Source organism: Panulirus ornatus, chromosome 40, assembly GCF_036320965.1.
Source record: "Panulirus ornatus isolate Po-2019 chromosome 40, ASM3632096v1, whole genome shotgun sequence".
Lineage (NCBI taxonomy): Eukaryota > Metazoa > Arthropoda > Malacostraca > Decapoda > Palinuridae > Panulirus > Panulirus ornatus.
In genome coordinates, this window is record NC_092263.1 from 17,302,444 (window position 1) to 17,328,174 (window position 25,731).

General features: G+C 38.8%; 1 protein-coding gene across 6 annotated transcripts in view; it reads right to left on the minus strand.

Moving 5' to 3' along the window:
• Positions 1–4,270: 4,270 nt before the first annotated feature.
• The window catches only part of Acsl (Acyl-CoA synthetase long-chain), a 155,593-nt gene continuing 134,132 nt past the window's right edge, over positions 4,271–25,731 (minus strand). For 4 of the 6 annotated variants that reach the window (XM_071685739.1, XM_071685738.1, XM_071685741.1 and 1 more), the window contains exons 12-13: positions 18,239–18,514; positions 4,271–11,839 (exon numbers count right to left, since the gene is read on the minus strand). In XM_071685739.1, coding sequence (XP_071541840.1) covers positions 11,685–11,839; positions 18,239–18,514 — 431 coding nt within the window. In that variant the 3' untranslated portion in view covers positions 4,271–11,684. Of the gene's footprint in view, positions 11,840–18,238; positions 18,515–25,731 lie in introns of those variants that run through there. The other 2 variants (XM_071685742.1, XR_011715523.1) reach the window with 2 other exon arrangements.

The following is a 25,731-nucleotide window of genomic DNA, read 5'->3' on the forward strand; positions in this document are numbered from 1 at the left end:
CAATATATCTGTATCAGGTTGGTCATCGATGTGACTGTTAACATTAGAAAACTTTATCAAAGCATGAAGCTTCCAAACATACTGTTTCATGTGATCCAGTTTGGAGTGCACTCTGGGAATCAGAAAAGAAAGTCAATGTCCTCTTAAGAGACTGCTCAGGTAACGTAAGTGTAGGCTCAATACCACATATTTCTGCATAAGATTTGGAATATATTTTTGGTAGTTTTCCCATAAGAGACACTTCTTCGATAACTATGGCAAAGCCTGCACCTTCACTTTATGAGTTATTAGTAAATATCTTTGTTCTGTTTGCATAAACACCGTAGTATCATGCCAAAGGAATTTACTTTTTGTTATGACATAGCAATGTTGCTTTGGGTTTTTTTTTTTCTGGAACCTTTCAAGGAGGGATTTGAACAAAACCACAAAACCTACTTCTTGCACCAACTTTACATCCAAACCACTCTCATTAATGACATTTTTTTATTCCTGAAACTAATGGTTTAAAGACCTCTGGATGGTGATGAAATACTTTATTCCCCTCAGCAGTAAAAACATACTTATATGTTGGATTATAGAGTGTATGTTTAAGCCTGAAGATCTTCACATCTTGAAGTCACAAGGAGCTCACCAGAAATCTGCACATATATTTTCAAGCTTTAGAGGATCTGAATGCTCTTCAGTATCAGTAGCTGGCAACAGTAGTCCAGTTTTGACCAACACATTGAATCATATAACCTTGGCATGGTTTTCCCATCCATTTCCCAGAAGTCGACACACTACTTTCAAAGCGTTTAGCAATTCTATCTCTTTACTCAAAAAGCTTTTGATATGAGGGGCTCATGTTAATTTTCTATCAAAATCATGTCAAAGAAATTTTATATATATGCTTGGACAATGGTGAGATGCCTGTGGAATGGTAGAAAGCCTTTATAGTGCCACTGTATAAGAGAGAGAGAGAGAGAGAGAGAGAGAGAGAGAGAGAGAGAGAGAGAGAGAGAGAGAGAGAGAGAGAGAGAGAGAGAGAGAGAGAGAGAGAGAGAGAGAGAGAGAGAGAGAGAGAGAGAGAGGTTCAAATTATAGAGGTATAAGTTTGAGTATACCTTTAAAGGTGTATGGGAGACTGCTGACTTAAAAGGTAGTGGCATGCATAGAGTTTTAGATGTCTCCATTGCTGTTTAATTTTTGTTTATGGATGGAGTGGTGAGGGAAATAAATGTGAGGGTTTTGGAGAGTGTGGTAGGTCTCCAATCTGATAAGGGTGGAGATCCTGGGAGGTAGGTCACTTATTGTTTGTTGATGACATGGCACTGGTGGCGGATTTGATTGAGAAATTGCAGAAATTGGTTTCTGAGTTTGGGAGTGTGTGTGAAAGGAGAAAGTTGAGAGGAAATATAAATACAAGCAAAGTTACTAAGTTTATCATATGAGACAGACAGGTTAGTTCAGGTAGGAAATTAAATGGAGAAAACTCTGAGGAAATAAAGTGTTTCAAATACTTGAGATTGGACATAGCAACAAATGGAACCTTGGCAGTGAAAGTCATAAGGTGAGTGTGTAGCAAAGGTCCTGGGGACAATGATGAATGTCTGGAAAGAGATATTAATATCTGGAAGGGCAAAAATGGGCATGTTTGAAGGCATAGTAGTCCCAACAGAGTTGTATGGATGTGAGCCATGGCCTATAGATGAGTAGGTACAGAAGTGAATGTGTTGGAAATGTAATATTGAGGACAGTATGTGGTGTGAGGAAAGTTGAACAAATAAATCATAGGGTAAGAGAGTGGTGTAGTAATAATGATAGTATGGGTGAGAAAGAGTTGAGGATGGTGTGCTGAGACGGTATGGATATATGGAGAGATTGAGCGAGAAGTTGACAAAGAGGATATGTGTATCAGGAAAGGGGGATAAGAAGGGAAAACCAAATTTGAGAAGGAAGGATGGAGTGGAAAAGATTCTAAACATAGAGGTGAGTGTGAGTTGTGCCTGAGATAAGGTGAACTGAAGCAATGTAATATACAGGAGGCAACAAGTTGTCAATGGACTAAACCAGGGAATGTGAAGCGGTTGGTGAAGACCATGGAAAGGTTTGTGGAGCTTGGCTAATAGAGGGCTGTAATTTTGGTGCATTAAATAAGACATCTAAAAAATGGATGTAAGCAAAAGAAGCAAAGCAGTCTCTCCCACAGAAAAAGCAACTCTTTGGTTTTAGTTTCTTCTCTAACTCTACCTTGGATGACTCTTAACATTCCTTCACCCCTAATGCTCCTCTTACTAATCCTATTCCTCTCTGTACTCTCTTTTCAAACTGTCTGAAAAGTGCTTCTCTCTGAACACAAGCAAGGTTTATGGTCCTGATGGCATCCATCCCAGTGTCCTGAAAGAGTGTCTATCTGAACTTGCACCTATGCTTGCTCATCTGTTCTGTTTCTGTTTAAAAACCAGAACTTTCCCTTCTTCTTGAAAGTATGTATGGGTATATCCCACGGCTAAGAAGGGTAACCATTCTCACCCTTCTAACTATCGTCATGTTGCTTTGACATCTACCATTTCCAAAGTCTTTGAAACCCTCACTAACTCCCATATCCTCAGACATCACAAATATCATAGTCTCCTCCCTGATCATCAGCATGGCTTCTGAAAGGCAAGGTCCATCAGAGTTGAGTCAAAAGCAGTCTGACCTATAAACTCTCTCAGGCTAGCATCAAAACTTTGACCCACTTGTCCTATGCTTTAATTTTGGTTCACTTACTTTCCCTCTTCTACAGGTATTACTTTGGTTTTTGCTCCCGAGAGGTGGCTACTAATGTGCCCCTACCACTAGCTAGACTACAAAGTACTCAGCAAGCTACATTATTACATGATTACTATGTGGCCTTTGGCAACTCAAGGGTGGGCCATTTTTGATAACTGTTTCTTTCCTTACACCTCAAAGCTTTGGAACTCTTTACCTTCTTACATCTTTCCTAATAACTATGACCTGGCACTTTTTAAAAGACAGGCTTTTAACTTCCTCTAAAATTCATTAATACTTTCTTCTGTCTCTTATTCACTTTCATTAACTTTTCCACATTTCAATTAGGGCCCATCCTTAACATGGACTTTGTCCATGACTGGTGTCCTAAACGTAAGAAAAAAAATATTAACAGGTTTTTCAAGATGTCCACGCTCTGAAGGGTACAGCATTCAAAAATTCAAGTTTGGGAGGATGTAATGTATTCTCTTTTGGTGATTCTTGAAATGAGTCACAGGGGTAAAGAATCTAGGCTATGGAAATGAGTTATTTGAGAGTAGCATGTGGTATGACTAGGTGGAATGAAAAAAGTAAAGATGGGGTGTATAAGAGGTTTATGGCAGGGAATGCAAAGAACATGAATCGTGGAATGGTAAAGAGGGTTTGAACATCTAGAAAAAAAGCAAGTCAGAGATTTTACAATGAGAGTGTATGATTGTACAATTAAAGGGGTTGGTGTAAGAGAGAGATCACCTGTGACATGAAGAAGAGTGTAAAAGTACTAGAAGGAGAGCAATGGGGAAAGAATGAGAGGAATGGTGTATGCAGGGGCAGCATGTAGAGACAGGGCCACCCCTAATGGGAGTTTCCAGAGGGAACAGTCATCAGAGATATGAACAGACTGAGAGATATGCATTAGGATGCATAATGTCACTGTGGCTGAAATGGTTAGGGAGGTGCATGTTAGGGCTTTGGAGCTAGAAGAAAGTCTATTGGATATACGGGGATAATGAAGATGAATCAGTTGCTATTTGTGTATGACATGGTTCTAGTGGAAGACTCAAGACAGCAACTCTGGATGCTGGATACAAAGTATGGGTTAGTGGGTGAAAGTAGGAAGTTGAGAGTGAATTTATACAAAAGTAAGGTAATAAGGTGCAGCAGAGTGATGAGACTGAACAATTTGAGAATATGTTTAAATAAGGAGGACCTGGAGGAAGTAAGAGGACTTTAGATATCTGGGAATGGAATGGACAGAGGATGGAAACAATGGGGCTCTGATAATTCATAGTGACACCAAGCTTCTAAGTGCACTGGGGAGTATGGGGAAGGAGAGGTCAGTGTCTGGTAGGGAAAAAGTTGGGTATGAATGAAGTAATAACTGTCCTGAGTGTAATCTGGATGCAAGTCTTAAGTACTGAATACAAAAGAATACTAGAGGGTAGATGTATGTATGGCTCAAAGTGATGTGCCTGGGGATTGAAAGAATACCTGAAAAGAGCCATTGTATCAGGGGAAGGGGAAATAAAAGTAACTATTCAAATGCATTTACATATTTACACAAGCATAACTTTATTTACCTCAATAAATGAACAAATAATCCAACTTTTATTAAAAATATAAACACATACTATAAAAAATTTTCTTTTATTCTAAAAATGACCTCAGAAGTGGGAATCTAAATTTTGTGTCACACAAAGATGACATGTGTGTACTTTCTGTGAGCATCTGTGGGTGACAGAAATGCATGATATATCTCTGGGTGAGGTCACCTGGCTCTCCTACAGGCACGCATCAGGGCAATCAGAACAATAACAGGAAAAATCAATATTTATATTGACATGCACTGCAGTTGTCTACACTTGCATATACTGCATGTACTGCATTTTGAGGGTTAAGATATGGAGGCGGATGCCAAGAATGCTCCAGCAGTTCTTCTGTTTCACATAAACAAATAAATGAGTATGATACTCATCTGTGGTGAGATGTCAACTGAAATCTCTATGAATATGAAGAGATAGTAGGTAAAATGGTTGAGAAAGAACAACTGCTGAATAATGTAGTAAATTCTTTCATAAAAAGTACACCCTTATTTACAGAAGAACTGTATTCAAACTATCAAAATTCTAATGTGTACCTGAATTAATTTTGCAAGTAATAGCTAAACAAAGAACACACATCCATCATTAAAAGTGGGAAAATTTAAAGAAAATAACCCACAAGTACTCAAAAATGTTTGAGCACAGAGTCACTAACAAGATGAAAACTTGAAACATCCTTGGAAGACCTATGGTGAACACTGTATTAAAATTTTCTGAAAATCAGCAAATCATTACAGTCAACAGAACTATATAGTCCTCAGGAGTGATTAGTCACCATTTTAAATTGAATCTAGATGGGTAAGTGAATATCATCTGCCAGACAAAGATAAACACTGCAGCATCTAAACATCTAAACTGTCCTCTTCAGGGATTCCATTAGTTATAATGATGTTGTTACCTTGATTTCTTACCTAAGGAGTAGAATATAAACCAATATCAATTTGGACCTAATGATCCTCCAAGTTTTCCTATGTCTGGCACACCATAACTGTGACATGACAAGCCTTTTAACTGGCACTGTACTTGCATACTTCCTTCCCCAGTAGTGCCTTCTATCTTTATGAAACTCCTACAGCACTCAGAAGCCAACTATCCCCACCAGGTGGGACCATAGGTCATTAAGTATAGTGTTGGTAGTGTTTGGGGCATCTGAGCATAAAGCATTCGGTGTATTCAATGTGGTTGTTGCATCAAGAGCTTAAGGGGTCCTGGGATGTGTTGATTTAGTGTTAGTAGTAATGTAGGAATGGGTTATGTCCAGACTATAGATGGAAAAGTATGACTCATGTTTGTCGAAGGAGAATGGTTTTAGCAGTATGTATGTCTTGTGGGAGGCATTTAAGACTGAGTTGGGAGGGTTGTTGTTTAGTGCTTGTTAGGTCATGTCACAGTGCATGTGTTCTGTCAGTGTCATGTTTGCCTGGGGTGGAGAGATCTGTGAGTAGAGGTTACTGAAGTGCAAGGCAGGTGTAGGTTTTTTATTTCTGCTTAAGGATGGTCATTAGTTATGGTTTGGGTGAAAAGGGTTGAGTGTTGTTGCAAAGAACTGAGTGCTGAGCATCGTGAGGTGGGATGATATTGGGAGTATTTTTCTTCAATGTGTAAGCGTTAAGTATATGTGGTTGCTAAGCAGCCAGAGATTGTTCTGAGTGCTCTCTTTTGAGTGGTTTGCATCTTTGTTATATTGGTTTTTGAAAGGGTGAAAAACGTGGAAGGTAAGGCATAGTTTAGTTTTTTCTCCAGTCATGAACAAGAGTCCACATCAAGGCCAACCTTAATTGAAATATAGAAAATTATGAAATGGAAAAAGAAAAGACAGGGAAAGTATTAATGAATATTGGAGTAAGTGAAAATCCTGTCTTTTGAAATGTGCCAGGTCACAGTTATTGGGAAAAACATGAGAAGGTAGAGTGTTCCAAAGTTTTGACATCTTGAGATATAAGCAGTTATCAAAACAGCCCACCCTTGAGTTCCCAATGGCCACACACTAATCATGTGATGCAGCAACTTGCTAAGGATTGCATGGTCTTGTTAGTGATGTAAGCACACAAGCAGCCAGCCCTTGGGAGCAAAAACCAAAGTAATACCTACATAAGAGGGAAAGTGAACCAACATTGTGGGATAAGGCAAGGGAGTAAAGTTTGGAAGTTAGTCTGGCACAGTTCATAAGTTGATACACTTTCGACTCAACTTTGTCAAGTAAGGAGCAACTGTTCATAAGAGAAGTTTTGATATTTGCACAGGACACCCAGTTTCTTAGAGGCAGACTTAGCTATTCCTGTAATGTGGGTTTTCCAAGAAAGAATGGATGTTACAGTAATACCAAGTATGTTCAGTGAGTCAAGAGGTGAAATTACAGAACCGTCAAAGAGAGACCAAAGTTGTGAGTTTTCGATAGAGAGATGGGTAGAAAAGGGGTCTTGGAGGCATTAAACTTAACAAGATCTCATGTGCCCCACTGAGATATCCTCTCCAAGTCTGAGTTTATTGAGGAAGCTGTGTTCAGACAAGATGCAGACTGAGGAAGTGAAGAGGGAGCAGAATTGAAGGATGTGGATGAAAAAAGAGTTGAGTTGTCAATGTATGAGTGCACTGGGTTATTTGTGGAGAGAAAATCGTTGAAAAAAAAAAAAAAGTGTAGGGGACAGGACAGAACCTTGAAGGCCAATGCTGCTGATGGGGAAAAGGGGGAAGGCTGATCCATAAACATCCATAGAGATAGATCGGCCACAGAGCAAGTTAGATGTGAAGGAGCAAAGTGAGGGAGGGAGGCCAAAAGAGGGAGCTCTGAGATGAGACCTCAATGCCACACCCTGTTGAAAGCCTTAGATATGTCAAGGAAAACTGCACATGACTCCCTAAAATCATTCAGGGATGATGACAAGACATTAGCAAAAAAGGAAAGAATATCACCAGTGGATCTTACCTTACGGAAGCCATACTAGTACAGCAAGAAGACTTTGATTTTCAAGGTGTCTAAGGACATGGGAGTTGAGGAGAGATTCAAAGACTTTGGAAATGGTAGACATCAAAGCAACTGAGCATTAGCTAAAAAGGTTAGAACAGTCACACTTTTTAGGGATGGGATGTATCAATGGATGCTTCCAAGGAAAAGTTTAGGTTTTAAATCATAAACGGAACAGAGAAGCAAGCACAGGTGCAATTTCAGAAGCACACTCTTTCACAAAACAGGGATGGATTATATCAGAATCATAAGCCTAGTTCGTGTCCAGAGAGAGAAGCTCTTTCCTGACAGTCCGAAAAGAGATTTCTAGGAGGGGCGCAGGATTACTAACAGGATCATCAGGGGGTGAAGGAATGTTAGAGTCATCCAAGGTGGAGTTAGAGGAGAAAAGGGAACCAAAGAGAGTTGCTTTGTCTGTGGGAAAGACAGCTATAGTGCTGTTAGAACAGAAAATGGAAGGAAAGATAGAGCAACAGAATTTGTTAAAGGTGCCTTTGGCGAAAGACCAGAAAGTGTATGGCAAGGTATTTGCATTTGAAAAAAGAGTGAGAAATACTAAATGAAACATAAGGATTCGTAAGAAGCATTTATGGATCTGAAGAAAGCACATGACAGGGTTGATAGAGATGCCTTGTGGAATGTTCAAGAATAAATGGGGTAAGGAGAGAGCTACTAGAAGCAGCAAGACATTTTTATCAAGTGAATGTGGCATGTGTGGGAATAAGTAGAAAGAAAAGTGAAAAGGTTGCTTTGTGTCAAAATGGCTGCTTAATCTATGCAAGGATGGGGTGGAGAAGGAGGTTAATGCAAGGGTCCAGGAGAGAAAGTGAATATGCAGTCTGTATGGAGGGGGGTGCCTCAGACATGAGTCAGTTGATGTTTGCTGATGCAAGCAGATTGAAGTGAGAAACCACAGGAGTTGGTGACTGAGCTTGGGTGAGTGTTTGAAAGGAAGAAGTTGAGAGTAAATGTAAATAAAAGCAAAGACAGAGCAGAGGAACAAGCTAGTTGGAGTGAGAGTCTGAATGAAGAAAATCTGAAGGAAGTTAAGTGTATTATATACCTGGGAGTGGGTATGACAGTGAATGGAACCATAGCAGCAGAAGCGAGTCATATGGTGGATGGGAGGGATGAAGGTTCTGGGTGCATTGCAGAATTTGTGGAAAGGTCATTACCTAGAATGGCAAATATGGGTATGTTTCAAGGTACAGTAGTCCTAACCAGGCTGTATGGATGCGAGGAATGGGTTACAGATAAGGATGCACAAAGGAGGGTGGAAGTGTAAGAAATGAAATGTTTGAGAACACATGGTGAGAGGTGCTTTGATTGTGTAAGTTATAAAAGGTATGAGAGAATTGTGGTATATAGAAGAGTGTGGTTGAGAGAGCTAAAGAGAGTGTGCTGAAAAGGTTTGGACACATGGAAGGAAGGAATGAAGAGGGGGTGACAAAGAGGATATATGTGTCAGAAGTGGAGGGGACAAGAAGAAAGGGGAGACCAAACTGGATATGGAAGGAAGGAAAGTAAAAAACTTTTTAAGTGCTCGGGAATTGAAGATGCAGAAGGGTGAAAGGTGTGCACAAGATTTAGTGAGTTGACGTGATGTGACATACAGGAGGCAAAGTGCTGTCAATGAGCTGAATCAAGGAATATGAAGGACCTGAGGGAAACCACAGAAAATCAGGGGGGCCTGGTTGTGGAAAGAGGGCTGTGGTTTTGATGCTCTGCACATAATAGCTACAGAATGCATGTGAGTGAACGAGGCCTTTCTTCATCTGTTCCTGGCTCTACCTTGCTAATGCAGGACATAGAGAACAAGCATGAAAGAAAAAAAAAAATCAGTGTGGGTATGAACACTCATGCTAACATCTAAAAAGATACCAAAGTTATAAAAACCACACAACCTTTACTTATATAATGAAATGACAATGGCTCTCCTTTAAAGCTACAGGCCCCACATTTTTGAGAGAACTTTCAAACTGAATTTGTTCATAAAGTTGATGCAAGGCCTTACTTAACCCAGGAGAAATACAGATAAAATCAACATCACATCTTATTCCATTACAATCCCAAGGCAATCCCATTACTACAACAACAGCCTATACTATCAATTCTCCAGCAACCCATAAATGAATAAATCATGTTCCTATGTAGTTATCCAGGGAAGATGCCATAAATGAATAAACATGTTCCTATGTAGTTACCCAGCGAAGATGCCTCCTCAATATCCTTCTGAGAAGTTAATCCTACACAGCCATCCATTTTACATATCCTCCTGAGAAGTTAATCCTATACATCCATCCACTTTACATAATCTTTTTCCCATCACATTTTCTCTCATTAATGGTCCTCAGCCATCTCAGAAGGAAAAAGATCAACCATAATGAGATGACACAATAACACTAAAATTGGATTTTCCTTTCTCAATTACTAGCCAAGATTGTATTGCCTAAGATGCTCTAAAAACATTTAAATATCCTTCATTTAAATTGCTACCCATATTTTGCTTATGTATGGTAGGTAGTAATTAGTAGAAAGCCAATGACCAGGGAGGTATAATAATTACCAGTACTACCCACCTGGGTATCAGGAGGGTTAGTGGTGGCTACGTGATGTACTAATATGATCTGATCAATGTGTCAATAACATTCTAAACCTGACGGCTACGTGATGAACTAATTAATCTGATCAATGTGTCAATAACAATCTAAACCTGGTTTTCTTGTAGCAATTAAAAATATGCTATTCTATAAGTTCTTTTTTCTTCTTTATTTCAGCTGAAACAGCCAAAGAGTGGGGCCACTAATACTACTATTACTGAGTTGAAATAAAAGTTCAATGAAAGTGAAATTTTTAAGGTCATCCTCAAGAGGTAAGGTTACTAAGGCCCCTTACACTATTTCAGTTTTCCAATGAACAAACACACAAGTTTATCTACCATATATGAAAAAGTCTAACCACTTTACCTCATGTTGCAACCAAAAGACTATTCAACAGCAACACAATCATGTTAACTGTAATTCAGAATGCAAAATTTGCTTTCCAATAACTGTTCTCCATAGATACCAAAACAGCATTTATTTCTGATAAAATACAGAGGCTTTTATGGTATCACTCATATAAATATCTTGATGTACAGTAAAATTAAAGTACACAAAAAAAACCTACTAAAAACCATATATGAAATTGTAGCCTAAACTTCATTTAAGAAAGAAAAAGTATGGATACATAAAGACTGCAGGACTTATCTGGAAGAAATGTCCTATGAATAAACAGACAATCTATATCATAAAACAACAAAAACACCCACAAAGTGCAGACACAATTCTAATAAGAATTCCTGAAAATCTACTTTCATAATGCTCAACATGCAAACTCATCCTACTGTCAACATATCCAAAAACATCTTCAAAAACTAAGAACAAATTCTACAGAATCTTCAATTAGTGATCATTACCAATGCCTTTACTGGCTATTCCAAAATAGAACATCCTAAAAATCTGCTAAAATTTTCTGAACCCAATAAATCCAGAAATGCACTTACCTACAACTATGTATATCAATCTTGTGAAGATATTTCTCCCACAGCGCCACACTACCATTACAATAAGCATTTGAAATAAAATGTTCAAATAGTCATCACATTCCAGTTTAGCACGTACTTAAATATGCCCTCCTTAGAGCAATAATGTCATTCTGAAATTTGACTTCTAACACAAATTCCATGTAACAACAAAGTGAAAAAATGGTCTCTATCAAATTAAGTATATTCAATTTACTCAAAAAATGAAACTGATGTTACTGATGTAATTCAAGACTGTTAAATGGAATGCTATAGCCTGGATACTTGCTCTGCATTAAAATAAACACAAGTAACATTGAAGACCAGGGCTTCAAATAACTTTTACAAAATAGCTACACACCAAATACATATCCTGAGACTTACAGGTTGGTTCCAAAAAGGTTATCAGAAGCTATGCCACAGGTATATATTATAAGCATACTTCATTTCCTTAATGTCAGTTCGGTATTCACTCCAAACCGTATTTCTTAATAAAAACTCATAACTACATAAAATGAATAGCACTTCATAACATACAGCATATTTGTGAAAAAATACTCTCATTGGCATACTAGCTACAAAAGGACAATGGAGGCAAAATAAAGATATATTTGTTCCTATGTGGTAAGAACAAAATAAACCATCTTTTGAATGCACACAGAGAAATATTTATATAAAAATTACTCAACCCTGATGTTCAGCTATATCAACTTATTCATCTCAACCATACAAACTCAAACACAAAACAAGGTATATTCCAGGAATATAACTAAATTCTGACAATGAGAATACTATAACTACCTTGAAAAGATTAAAGTGAACTCTAAGAAGCATACATGCGGTTAATGGCATCCTGATATTTTATTTGAATACTTTTCCGTTTCAGCTTAAATGCAGCAGTGACCAAGCCAGTGTCAGGAGTCCATAACTCTGAGGTGAGGTAGAGTGCCCCTGGTATTTCAAACTTCTCCAACTTAGCTGAAAATTTTTAATGTTGGGTCAAAATAAAGTAACAGTATGTTTGTATTTTTGCCTACATGAATACACTGGAGAGAAAAATTAGAGATAAGGGAGAAAGAATACTTCCCACGTACTCCCTGCGTGTCATAGAAGGCGACTAAAAGGGAAGGGAGCGGGGGACTGGAAATCCTCCCCTCTCAGTTTTTTTTAATTTTCCAAAAGAAGGAACAGAGAAGGGGGCCAGGTGAGGATATTCCCTCAAAGGTCTAGTCCTCTGTTCTTAACGCTACCTTGCTAACGCGGGAAATGGCGAATAGTATGAATAAATAAAAAATAAATGATCACAAAATTAAGTTTATCAATCAGCTTGATAATAATGATACTGCACATTATTTCAAAAGATGCAGGGATTGAAGAAACATATAATATGAAAGAAAAGAAGAAACTTTTTGGAAAGGATGTATAAAACTAGACAAATGGGAATAAAGGAACTGTGGACAATATACAAAAGCTTAAAACGTATGAAAGTAGAAAATGTTCAAGAGATGGGGCCACATTAGCGTAAAACTAATTCCTTATGGAGTGGAAATACGTAACTTCAAATATTTAATTACATACAAACACACACATAAATCTATAATTATCTGATTTCTTTCTAAAGCTAATTGGTGCACTTCATTAGCTTAATGTTATTAAGATTTACTCTCAACTTTCTCTTTTCAGACACTTCCTAAACTTAAATGCTGCACTTCATAGCTTAACTATATTAAGTTTTACTAAATACTTTCTCCTGTACACACTTCCCGAACTGTTCTAACTTCTGGAGTTTCTATGGAGTCTGCCACCAGAACACATGTTCTCTTTAAACAGCATCTAATTCAACCTCCATGCCAATGCATCCCCCAGCACTTGCACCTTGCTCCAGGACCTCTGCATCAGCATCCCTCACAAACAGCCATTGTGTCATAATATATCCTTGATGCAAACCTAACTTTACTGGGAACCACTCATCCCCCTCTCTCCCTACTCACACATGTGCCTTACTGTCCCAGTAAAATTCCTCACTAAATTTGGTAACTTTCTATTAACTCCATAAAGTATATGTATACCACCTTCTGTAGTGCATCTCTCAAACCCATCACATGTTTTCTTCACATCATTAAATCCCACATAAAATTCACTTTTTCTTCACTATAATTATATCCACAGCACCTTCTATTATGCATACAGCAACCCAATCCTGTTTTCTCCAGATCTTTAGATGCCTCATAAAAAGCACTCTTTCTCCATGTATTCCTCACACACATTCTTCAAAGCAACTGGGTGGTCCACAAATACTCTACCTCTCCTAGAACCATAATGCCTCTCCCTAATCAGCTGCTCTGTGCACACAACCACCACCCTATCAATAACCTTGCTGCCATACAACTTACCAGGTATACATATCAAAATTACAATTTCCTCCAGCTCCATACTAATCAAAGTAGAATCAAAAGCCTTCTCTCTTATTAAAACTCCTGAGATTGACTTTCTTCAACTATCCCTCTCTGAATGCCACGATGCTGCTGTTTTGGTCACTATCATGTCCATCAAATCACTGTCCAAATAATCTAGGAAACAGTGCAGCTCCTTAGTTTTCTAAGTGACAGAACAAGCACCTATTACACCTAAATCATCTCTATCAAAAACAAATTGTGTTGGAGTGAAGTTGGCGATGTCCACCCATGCCCACTAGGCAGATGGTAAACACAACACAGCACCACTTCCATCTGCCAGTGCCTTTTCCCCAAAACACTAGAACCAGGACCATATACACGGGCTATTCAATTACTTTAGGAGAAGGGCCAGATTATGAAACTCAAATTGATGGAAGGGCCATACATTTCTTTCACTTCCATTTCCATTTTTTTTCTCCAAACATTTCGTTCAACTAATTACAGCAGATCACGTTTCATTCAGCTAATAAATACAACTGGTTATGATAAAAACCTATCTATTTAAAATTTTGCAAGTACTTAAATAAATAAATAATTTCATTAATTCATTTCAATTCTGAATCTGTCAAAGGGCCAATAAAAAAAATCAAGCGCTGTATCTGGCCCATGGGCTGCCAATTGAATAGCCCTGATTTACACCCTCTGCTGGCGATATAATGCTCTTCTTCGTCCTGCCTTCATTCTTCCACACCTTCATGAAAACTATATCCACTTGATCTACTATCAATCCTCTCTAAACTATCCAAATAAAAAGTATCTAATAAGTTCAAGTAATGATTTTGGTTTTCTTGTACGTTTTTTGTGAGGTGGAGTTGTTGTACTGTAGACTCTGGCATTGTGGTACTCACTGACCGCTTGATCAGAAAAAAAATTGGTCTTAAATATGGAAATACCCTCTGGGATATCAGTAAGTAAATATATGGAAAGAATGAGTGAGGGAAGATTGGCAAAGAGGATATATGTGTCAGAGGTGGAGGGAACTAGGAGAAATGGGAGACCAAATTGGAGGTGGAAGGATGAAGTGAAATAGATTTTGAGCAATTGGGGTCTGAACATACAGGAGGGTGAAAGGCATGCAAGGAATAGAGTGAATTGGAACGATGTGGTATACCAGGGTCAACGTGCTGTCAATGGACTGAACCAGGGCATGTGAGGCGTCTGGGGTAAACCATGGAAAGTTTTGTGGAGCCTGGATATGGAGGGAGCTGTGGTTTCAGTGCATTACACACAAGAGCAAGAGACTGAGTGTGAACGAATTTGGACATTGTTGTCTCTTCCTAGCGCTACCTCACGCGCACGGGGGGGAGGTGGGTGCCATTTCATGTGTGGCAGAGTGGTGATGGGAATGGATGAAGGAAGCAAGTATAAATATGTACATGTGTATATATGTATATGTCTGTGTATGCACATGTATATGTTGAAATGTATAGGTATGTATATGTGCATGTGTGGGCGTTTATGTATAAATATGTGTATGTGGGTGGGTTGGGCCATTCTTTCGTCTGTTTCCTTGCACTACCTCGCTATCGCGGGAGACAGTGACAAAGTATAATAAAAAAAATACAGACTAATCAAGACCCATACTGTTGAGCATGGACTCTTTTAAATTTTTTTTTTTTTTTTTCAAACTATTTGCCATTTCCCGCGTTAGCGAGGTAGCGTTAAGAACAGAGGACTGAGCCATTGAGGGAATATCCTCACCTGGCCCCCTTCTCTGTTCCTTCTTTTGGAAAATTAAAAAAAATTGAGAGGGGAGGATTTCCAGCCCCCCCGCTCTCTTCCCTTTTAGTCGCCTTCTACGACACGCAGGGAATACGTGGGAAGTATTCTTTCTCCCCTATCCCAAGGGATAAAATGTGATCCCAAATACAGGATACTCACAGGCAACTCCCTGAGGTCAACATTTACCCCTCTAACATAAACTTTCATGTACATTCCATGACTCTTATCCATACATCACCATCAGGGTTATTATACCTTCAAACATACCCTCCTAAATAGTGACCTGTCTTTCTGTACAAGATATCATACCTTCAAACATACCCATCTTCATTCCCAAACAAAGCCCTCTCTTTCTACACATTCCTCACTATTCCCAGCAGCTTTGCCTCATCACCTCATCCACCATGTTACTGACCTCAGCTTCCATGAATCTAATCGTTGTCATGTCCACTCTTACATAACTCACTTGGTAAGCCTAAAAATACTTAGGAAGTACAGTACTTTATATACCTGGCAGCAATGCAGCATCAGTTAAAAAGCACAAAGCACTCATTTTACAAAACTCAGCAGGATGATTTATACATTACTTCAATCCGTTAATATCAATCTTCCTCATCATGACAAGAGACTTGAAAATAGTTTCTTTTATATTTTGAGCTTTTGCCTCCAGTAAGCATGAAAATCATTGCAATTTTATCTATCTATCTATCTATCTATATCTCTGATCTGCATTCCCTCATGGAACTCCCATCAAGGATGGTGGCCCTGGCAAAAGAGACTCCATTTATCCCTGTCCTTACATGCCTCCCTCACATTCATCGTTACATGCATTCTTCCACCACTTTTCACCCTCCAGTACTTTTCCACTCCATTTCCCTATGTCACAGGTGGTCTTCCTCTCACATCTACCCCTTCAATTGTACTATCATACACTCTCCTTGTAAATTCCGTCTTGCATTCTTTACAAAGCCCAGACCACCTATAAGTATTACGTTTCACCCACTCTACAATTCATTCCCTTTGCATTCCCTGCTGTACCACATCTCTCATAGATCCCCTCATTTCTTTCTTCATTCCATCTATTGATACCACATGCTCCTCTCAAATGGCTCATTTCTACAGCCTGGATTCTTGACCTCTGTGAATCATTCCATCTCCATGTTTCAGCTACATAGGTCAGGGTTGCACGGACTATGCTGTCTCTTAATTATTTCTTCACTTCCATACACCTCTACCCTTCAATATTCCATTATAGAACCCAATGACTCTTCTACAATGCACTGCTGTTTCCCTCATCTCTCCTCCAATCTTAACAAACTAACCAAAGATAGCCCCTAAAAACTTAAATTCTCTCACTCCTTCCAGTCTTTCTTCCCCCATATCTAAAGCACAGTTTAGTAAACTTTCTTCTTTCACTCTGTAGGGTTTTGCAATATCTATACTTTCACGTTGTTTCCTTTCAGACACCATTACTTTACTTCTACTCACATTTACCTCCAATCACCTATACTTATACACATTGTACAATACACTTACAATCATCTCTAACTCCTCTTCATTCTCAACAAACAACATAGTGTCATCCACAAACAGGCTTTCACTAGCCATCAAACTGCATCGCCACACTCCCTCACTGCACTCCCTTCCCTAGTTTAGCTTTCACCTCTCTTATCACTCCATCCATGTATATTTCAAAAAGCCACAGTGACATCACACAGCTCTGCCTCACACTCATATGTATGCTAAAACTCGCTCAACTCTCCATCCACTCATAAACATGCATTTGCTACTCTGTAGAAGGCCTTCACACCATCCAACTGTTGTCCCCCTACCCTACTAATACTTCAAACATCCCATAAAGCTTTATACCTGACTGTCATATGCTTTCTTCAGATCCATAAAGACTGCATACAGCTTCTTACCTTTCACTTAAATACTTTTGTAGATATCTTCACTGCAAAAATCTGATCCAAACATCCCCTATCTTTCTTAAATCTCCCTTGCTCCTCACTTACTCTGTGTTTAGTCATTTCTATCACTCTTATCAATCAATACTCTTGCATACACTTTTCTTGGTATACTTTACAAACTTATTTCCCTATAACTGTTGAATTGTTAGCACCTTTTCCTTTGAATACTGGTACAATAATAACTTTAATCCAATCCTCAGGCACAATCTTTTGTTTCCATGCTTAATTACACATCAAAAGCATCCACCCTATCACACTTTCTCCTCTATACTTCAGCATTTCAGCCATAATCCTATCCACTCCAGATGCCTTTCCTACCTTCAGCCTCGTTATTGCCATTTTTACCTCATTTAAGCATATCCATTCTCTAGCTGTCAAGTGTAATAATAATAATAACTTTAATCCAATCCTCAGGCACAACCTTTTATTTCCATGCTTAATTACACATCAAAAGCATCCACCCTATCATACTTTCTCCTCTATACTTCAGCATTTCAGCCATAATCCTATCCACTCCAAATGCCTTTCCTACCTTCAGCCTCGTTATTGCCATTTTTACCCCATTCATGCATATCCACTCTTTAGCTGTCAATTCACTGAAACCACAGCACCCCAATATCAGCAAGCATGACCCACAGACTTTTTCGTAGTGATATCATTGATAAAAAAGTTGAAGCTTTTCTTACCAACAAATAAGATTACGATAAAATATGGTGTTGTGAACAGATTAAAACAAACTGTAATTATTTATTTATATCTATTTTGCTTTGTCGCTGTCTCCCGCGTTTGCGAGGTAGCGCAAGGAAACAGACGAGAGAATGGCCCAACCCACCCACATACACGTCCACACACGCAAATATACATACCTATACATCTCAATGTATACATATATATATATACACACTCAAACATATACACATATACACATGTACATAATTCATAGTCTGCCTTTATTTATTCCCATCACCACCCCGCCACACATGGAATAAACATAAAAACTCTTAAAAAATATTACTTTGGAAGATGTACTACAAAATGTTGTATGAATTATGACTAAGTTTATACAAACCAAAGTATTCCAACACATTAATAAACAAAGAAAATGAAATGCAGTGAGTTTATAATACTCAGTGAGACTTCAAACTTTCCATATTATGCATCAGTGCTAAATAATTCTGTAATTGTAGGAAAAATGAGTGTGAGTATAAAATAAGCCATGTTTAACTCACCTTTCTTTGCTGTTCCTATGAGTTCTTGCAGGATAGCCTTGTTTACATCTTCATCCAAACATAGTTTCTCTCTACGAAGATCTTCCTTCCCTAGAGATCGAGCCAAGTCCTCCAAATTTTTCTGTACAGGACTGACAATGGCAACAACATTGTTCTTTGTGGAGTCAGCATAGACACACACGTTCTCTACACATGGACAAACTTTAAGTTCAGACTCAACTTTTCCAAGAGATACATACTCTCCAAACTGCAGCTTCACAAGGTCCTTTTTACGATCTACAGATATAAATAAGGATACACCTTGTATAAGCTGATACCAAGATCAAATAAGCATGAATATATCATGCTCTAATTTTCATAAACACACTGTGATTGTAATGATTTAGTACCTAATCTAAACATAAATATTTTTATGAAAATGCTTAAGCATATACCTAAACAACCAAATAATATCGGTATTTCACTGTAACCCTAGGACCCTTTCTCCAAATGTTCCTGCAGCTTCAAAACAGCACTAACATATGCAGCAGGAAACGGATGGACTCCTCTGGAGAAAAAAGTTCTTTGACAAGATTGTACTTTGATAGTACAACCTCACTGAAGGTGACTTTTCACTCATAGCCTAACCATAACTGGCAGAATCAAGTTACACTGCATTACATACATACTTCTCTTTCAAACTCTCATACAATTTCCTGCATTTTTGAGGCAGTGTCTGTAACATATGATTGGGCTGTAGAGAAAAACTCCCCACTTGGCTCCTTCCTCTGTTCCATCTTTTGGAAAATAATAATACAGGAGTGGAGGAAACCTAGCCTCCCACTTCCATCCCTCTTAATTACTGTCTGTAATAGCAAGGAGATACATAGGTAATATTTTTTTCCTATATTCTAGGGATATAATTTATATACATTATCATATTATTATACAACCCAAGTACCCCTTTGTGAAAGAGCTCACAGGAGCAAAAACAAAGCAATACCTATAGAAGGAGGCTAGTGAACCAACATTGCAGTGTATAGCACGTGGGTCAAATTTTGCTGTTAGCCTGAGGGAAGATAAGTGTGACCGCTTTCAACTACAACTCTGTCCAGTATGGATGCAAAGCTGGAGCGATCCCAGGCAAGGGAGTAGTACTTCATACAAGGACATATAAATCCCTTGTATAAGCTGAGCAGCTGTCCAGAAAAGAATCTTCAACATCTACACAGGCAAACTTAGCTAGTTCAGTAATGTAAGTTTTCCAAGATAGTGTGGATGTTACAGTAATAATAAGTATGTTCATAGAGTCAAGAGGTGGAAAGACAGAACTGTCAAAGGAGAGAGGTAAGTTGTGGGAAGTTCAATAGAAAGATGGGCAGAAACTGGGTCTTGGAGGCATTAAAACTTGATCCATTTTCTTTTACCCCACTGAGATATCCTGTCCAAGTCTGAGTTTAGTGGGGAAGTGTGTCGAGATGAGATGGAGATTGAGTGAGAAAAGAAGGAGCAGATTTGGAGAACGTGGAGGAATACAGTGTTGAGTTATCAGCATTTGAGAACATTTGGATATTTGTAGAAGAAAGGATATTGTTGATAAAAATGAGAAAACTGTAGGAGACACGTCAGAACTTTAAGGGACACTACTGCTGATACAGAAAGGGGGAGAGGCTGATCCATCAACAACCACAGAGTTAGATATGCCAGGAAAGAAGCTAGATATGAGGGAGCACAGTAAGAGAGGAAAGCTGAAAGAGGGGAGCTCAGAGACCCCCTCTACACACACACACAAAAATACACACACATACATACAAACACACACACCCTGTCAAAAGCACTGGATATGTCATGGGCAACTACAATTATGGAAGCTGAAGTAGGCCATGGGTGGGTGAGGGAGTAAAGTTCCTGGGCACACTGAGGAATATGTGTAAAGAGAGGTCACTGTCTTTCAGGACAAAGATAGGGAAGTCTGATAGTATGGTAGTCCTTTCAGTGCTGTACTGATGTAAGGCATGGGCCGTACACAAAAATGTATGGAAAAGGGTAGATGTTTTGGAATAAAACATCTGACAACAATATGTGGTGTAATTACCTATTTTCAATTTCCAAATTTTACTGTAAGGGAGGAAAGTTTTAAGCTTGTGGGGCATCTCTTGAACATTCTCTCATATCAGCACAACTCAAATTTTTGTATTTTGTCAGCATCAATCATGTTCTCAGTTATTCTTTTCCATTTTCCCACCATTCTTATACCACAGAAGTACTTTTTCACATATCTTAAAAATTTCTTTCGTACTTTCATGTTATATCCTGTGGTTGATCTAACCCTACATCTCTCGAAGAACTGTTCAGTCTATGTCACAGTGTTTTAAAAACCTAATGGTTGTGATCAGGTCACCCTTATCTCTTTCCTCTTCTAAGATGAGCAAATGTAAACCCTCAAGCCTTTCCCTGTCACCCAGCTCTCTTAATTCTGTAATCCTCTTTGTTGCCCTCCTCTGGACCTTCTCTATTGGCTCTTCATGCTTCTATAGGTGTGGTGACCAAACTTGAGAATATTCTAGTCTTGACCACATGCAGGATATGAATGGCTTGCTAAATTTCACCTTATCCATAAAGCTTAAAGCTATTCTAATATTTCAGAGGATGATTTGCCTCCTTAAATACTCTCTTCATGTAAGACTGGTGACTGGTGCAGAATGACTCCCAAGTCCTCACAGAATCTTGAGGCTTATTTCCTGCAAGATGATAATCACACTGAGGCCTTCTTTCATTCTGTCCCATCCTTGTTACCTTACATTTACTTAGGTTGAATTTCACCAACCATGTATAAGACCAACTTTAGTCAGTTTAGGTCCCCTTGTAAGTTAAAGCAATCCTCTTCACTTTTCACTTCCCTTATGACTTTCGCATCATCTCTGAAAACACATTCAGGCTGGATTCCATACCTTCAGGCACATCATTTACAAAGATCAAGAAGAGTAATAGTCTCGGAACAGAAGCCTTTGGCACTTCTCTGGTCACCTCAACCTAAATAATTTAGACAGAGCCTCTCTAACAGGCATCCTTTGTTTCCTTCCAAAGAGATCATCTTCTGTCTACTACAGAAGTTTCCTCCTTATTTCTTCCTTGTGATTCAATTTCATAATCAGCCTCCCATGCAGTATAGTGTCAAATGCTTTCTGGCAGTCTTGATACTAACAATTCACCCAGTCTTCCCTTTTCCTAAGACAAATGTCAAACCCTTGTAGAAATCTAAGAGGTTTGTTGCATATAACCTCCTTTCCCTAAAACCATGCTGTTGCTTTGGTAATTTCTCAGCCGTAGAAAGTCATCTATTTGCTTTCTAATTATCTTTTGCAGAACCTTATAGACAACATTCATTGGTGAGACATGTCTGCAGTCCAGTGCCTGTCCTTGGTCTCCTTTCTAAAGACAGATATGATGTTTGCTCTTTTCTATTACCTGGGCACTCTGCCTCTCTCCAGTGGCATCTTGAACAGAATTTTAAGGGCATTCTCTAGCATATCTACATAAACTTTCAGCACATATGGTGAAATTTCATCAAGACCATGAGCCTTGTATGTGTTACCTCTCAGTAGTCTGTTAATACCTTTCTGTATACCTTAATATTTTCAAAACCTTCCCATTCCATTTCACTGGAGTTGGACCTATAGTGCTTTCCATTTTGAAAACACTTTTTAAATTGTAATTCAGTTCCTCACATATCCTGATATCATTCTCAACAATTCTTCTTCCAAATCCCTTTGCCTAATTAGCTATGCTCTAACTGACAACTATCTATCTATATCTCTGATGCCTGTTCCAATTGAAACTCCCTCAAAGGGGTGGCCATGGCAACAGAGTCTCCACAACTGAAGAACTCCAATGCTGCTTTTTAGCCTTTAGTGCCTCACCCTTAGCAGGCCACTGGCAAAGGGCAAGTCCAACACAGTGTTTATGGAGGCTCTTACCTAATGTTCCTAATGACTACTTTTATCTAATGCCCCTACCCACTGCTTCTACCTTATGTATTTACCTAAAAATCTTGCCTAAATGTTCCTACCTACTACTTCTATCTACTGCTTCTACCATTTTGCCAAAAGGCAGGGCAAGTGCATAGTGCTCACCGCAAGAGGATCTCGGGTTACGAAGAATGAGCTGCATGAGTTATGTGTTGTCAAGTGTTACAATGACAAGGAGAAAGATTGTATGTTTGTGAACAGAATACCAGCAGTCCACATGTCAGTGAGGCAAAAAGAAAAGACAGATACCTCAGTCAAAGGAGTGCAACTACACAACCACTAAAGTTCTGGTAATAAACCTACCTGATCACTGGCTGCCTACCAACTACTACCTACCTGACAACTGACTACTGAAGAATTCATGGAAAAATTTCAGATTTTGTATTAACATGCCCACAATATTCTTTTCAAAGTTTCTGTTCCTCCTTTCCTACCCTAGTGTGTTTATTCCTTACTCTTTTACACCTTGCAAATGCTGGCCAGCTGGAATTCATTCTTTATCTTTGTCACAGCACATCTCAAAGCTCCTTTACTTTTAGACATCTTTTGTCAAACCATTCTTTCCTCTATCTTACCAATCCCTCTATATTTGAGGCAAGAGGTACCCATGTTCTTAATCCTTCATTAAAAATTTCACAAAACTTCTTACCACAATACCCTGGTTCCTGGCTACTGAATTCCACTTCTCAACCTACATTACCATAAAAAATTTCAGGCCTGTACAGTTTACACAATTATATCTCATCTATGGGTCTTTTCCCACTTCTGATCTTTCAGTGTCCTCAATTTACCACACTGTCAAACTTTAATATTATGTGATCACTCTATACAACTGGTGTATCAAAAATGATATTTTCAACATCCATGCTATTAAGTTAGCAGATAAAATCTCGTCATGATACCAGTACACTCACTGACATGCTGGTTTAAGAAACTTTTCCATATACACTCTAAAAACTTATGTTTCCATGACTTCCTGTCACCATGAAAATCCAAATTCCCAAAGCATATCTATCTGTAACTGAAATCCCCATTATCAGTACTTTACCAACTCTAAGAAGTGAGCATTTTACATCTGTACCATCCTTCTCACTGAATATTAGTTCTGGATACTGCAACTTTTTTTGGGAGGATTACAAAACATTAACATCACTATTCATTTCTTCCGTACAGTTACTCCTCCCAGTATGTAGTGGCTAAATGAACCATCTCCCTCAATCTCTTGAAATATAAGGCTATCTTTTATCTAATGAACCAATCCTACCCCTCCTTTGCCTTCTCTTTCCCTACTTACAATGATGTATCCCTCTGATCAAAACAAGTGAGATCTCATCTCTTTTGTAAGTTTCACTTCCATGACTACAACAATATTAGGAGCATTTTCCCTTACACACTTTACCATTAACTATTAATCCATCAAAATTTGAATGATACTTTCAGTTTGGCATTATCGCATTATCTTCTCTTACTCCTGCCTTCTCTGCTGTGCTGGAGGGGCTTCTCCATCCTCTTGCCTCATTTGGTGTCTCCAAATTTTTCTACTGTGCTAACAGGGCTCCTCCATCATCTTGTCTCACTTGGTGTCTCCTGTTTTTTGTCTCATTGTATTATCTGCTTCTCTCTCTCTGTTTCTCTGATTCACTATGTTGGTGAATAACCCACTGAATTTTTTTTAGCTTTCCTATATACTTCCTGGCTAGATAACAAAGTCAAATGTATGTATAACTGGTCACTATCTTTTGTCTTGATTATAATTACTACATGATATATTTCATTATATCCGCCACAAAAAAATGATAAGGGTAAGAGAGACTCATGACAGTACGAGTATGAATGACAGCTGAAGAGAGTGTATCAAAAGGTTTAGCCATATAGGAAGAATGACTATTAGTATGAATATCAAAAGAAATGGGAACAAGGAATAGGGGTAACCAAGGAGGAGGTGGAAGGATGGAGTTTAAAGATGCTTTGAAGGTTTGGGGCCTGAACATTCACGAGGATGTAAGGCATACAAGGAACAGAACAAACTGGAGTGATGTTGTATACTGAGGATACCGTGCTGTCAGTGAGCTGAACCATGCCCATACACAGTGGTCTGATGAAACCAAGGAAAGGTCTATAGGCCAGGTTATGGATAGAGGGCTCTGGTTTGGCGCATTATAAATGACACCTAAAGAGTGGAAGTCAGCATATTAGGCCATTCCTTCATCTGTTACTGGCACTACCTTGAATGTCCTTCATAACATACAAGGCTGGAATGGGGTCTAGAAACCTTCCTATCACTGTAATACTTAGAACAGCAGAAGGATCCAAGCAAGATGTCCTTATCCTCATCATAAACTCAGGATGGGGTTTTAGAATGTATCTGGATGCAAACAAGATGAGAAGAGGCGAGAAACAGGTAGTATGGTGGAGGAGAGGAACCTAAATGTTCTAGCGCTGAGCAAAACAAAGCTACAACAGAATCTGGAGGGACGGTTTGCGAAGGTTTTAGGGATAAAGTCAGTGGTTAATGTGACAGCAAAAGGTAAGAGATGGGTAGCACCTTTGCTGAAAGAGGAGTTATGGGAATGTGAAAAAGGGGTTAAGGAAGAAAGCCCCAGTCTGGTGTGGGTAAAAATGGTAGTGGATTACATGAGGCAGGTGAGTATCTGTGCTTATGCGCCTGGAAATGAAAAGAATAGGGAAGAGAGACAACACTCTGGAGGAACTGTGTGAGTATCAGTAGTTCTGATGCATAAGACCTATTATGGATGATTTGGATGTGAGAGTGGGTAATGTGGCAGTTGAAGGTTTAATCTGAGGACTTGTGGTACTAAATGACTTAATGTTGTGGACAAGAATGGTGAGCAGCTTAGGAAGCTGTCTTGAAAAACGTCTGGCGACTGAGAATACCTGGTTTAAAAAGGGGGCATTCTTAAGTATAGAGTAGGAAAGATGATAAATAGGTAATATTGATTTACATGCTAACTGATATGCAAGCAAAAGAAACTCTTGGATGTGAATGCATTGAAAGGAGAAGCTGATGTGATGTCTGATCAGCAAGGGTGAAGACTAGTAGAGGCTTTTGAAAAAGAAAATGATATGGGTGAGAAGAGGGCAGTGAAAGTAAGTGTGCTTGGAAAATAAGGCTTGCAGGAAGAGATACCAAGAGAGAGTGCATGCAATGGCAACAGATGAGAGTATATGAAGCTAGGTGAGTGAGTGAGGAAAAGGAGGTATTTAGGGAGGCAGTGTGGCATGTGCAAGAAAAGTGTGTACTATATGAGAGGTGGGAGGTGGGCAGGTGTGAAAGGGTACTAAGTGGTGGGATGAGGAAGTAAAGTTGCTTGTGAAAAAGAAAAGAGAAGTGATACTTAAAGGGAAAGAGTGCAAGTGATGAGAGATGTACAAGCAAAAGCTGCAGGTCAAGAGGAAGGTACAAGGCCTTAAAGAAAATAAAAAAGACAAATGAGAATCAGAGTGATCAAGTAACAGCAAACTTCA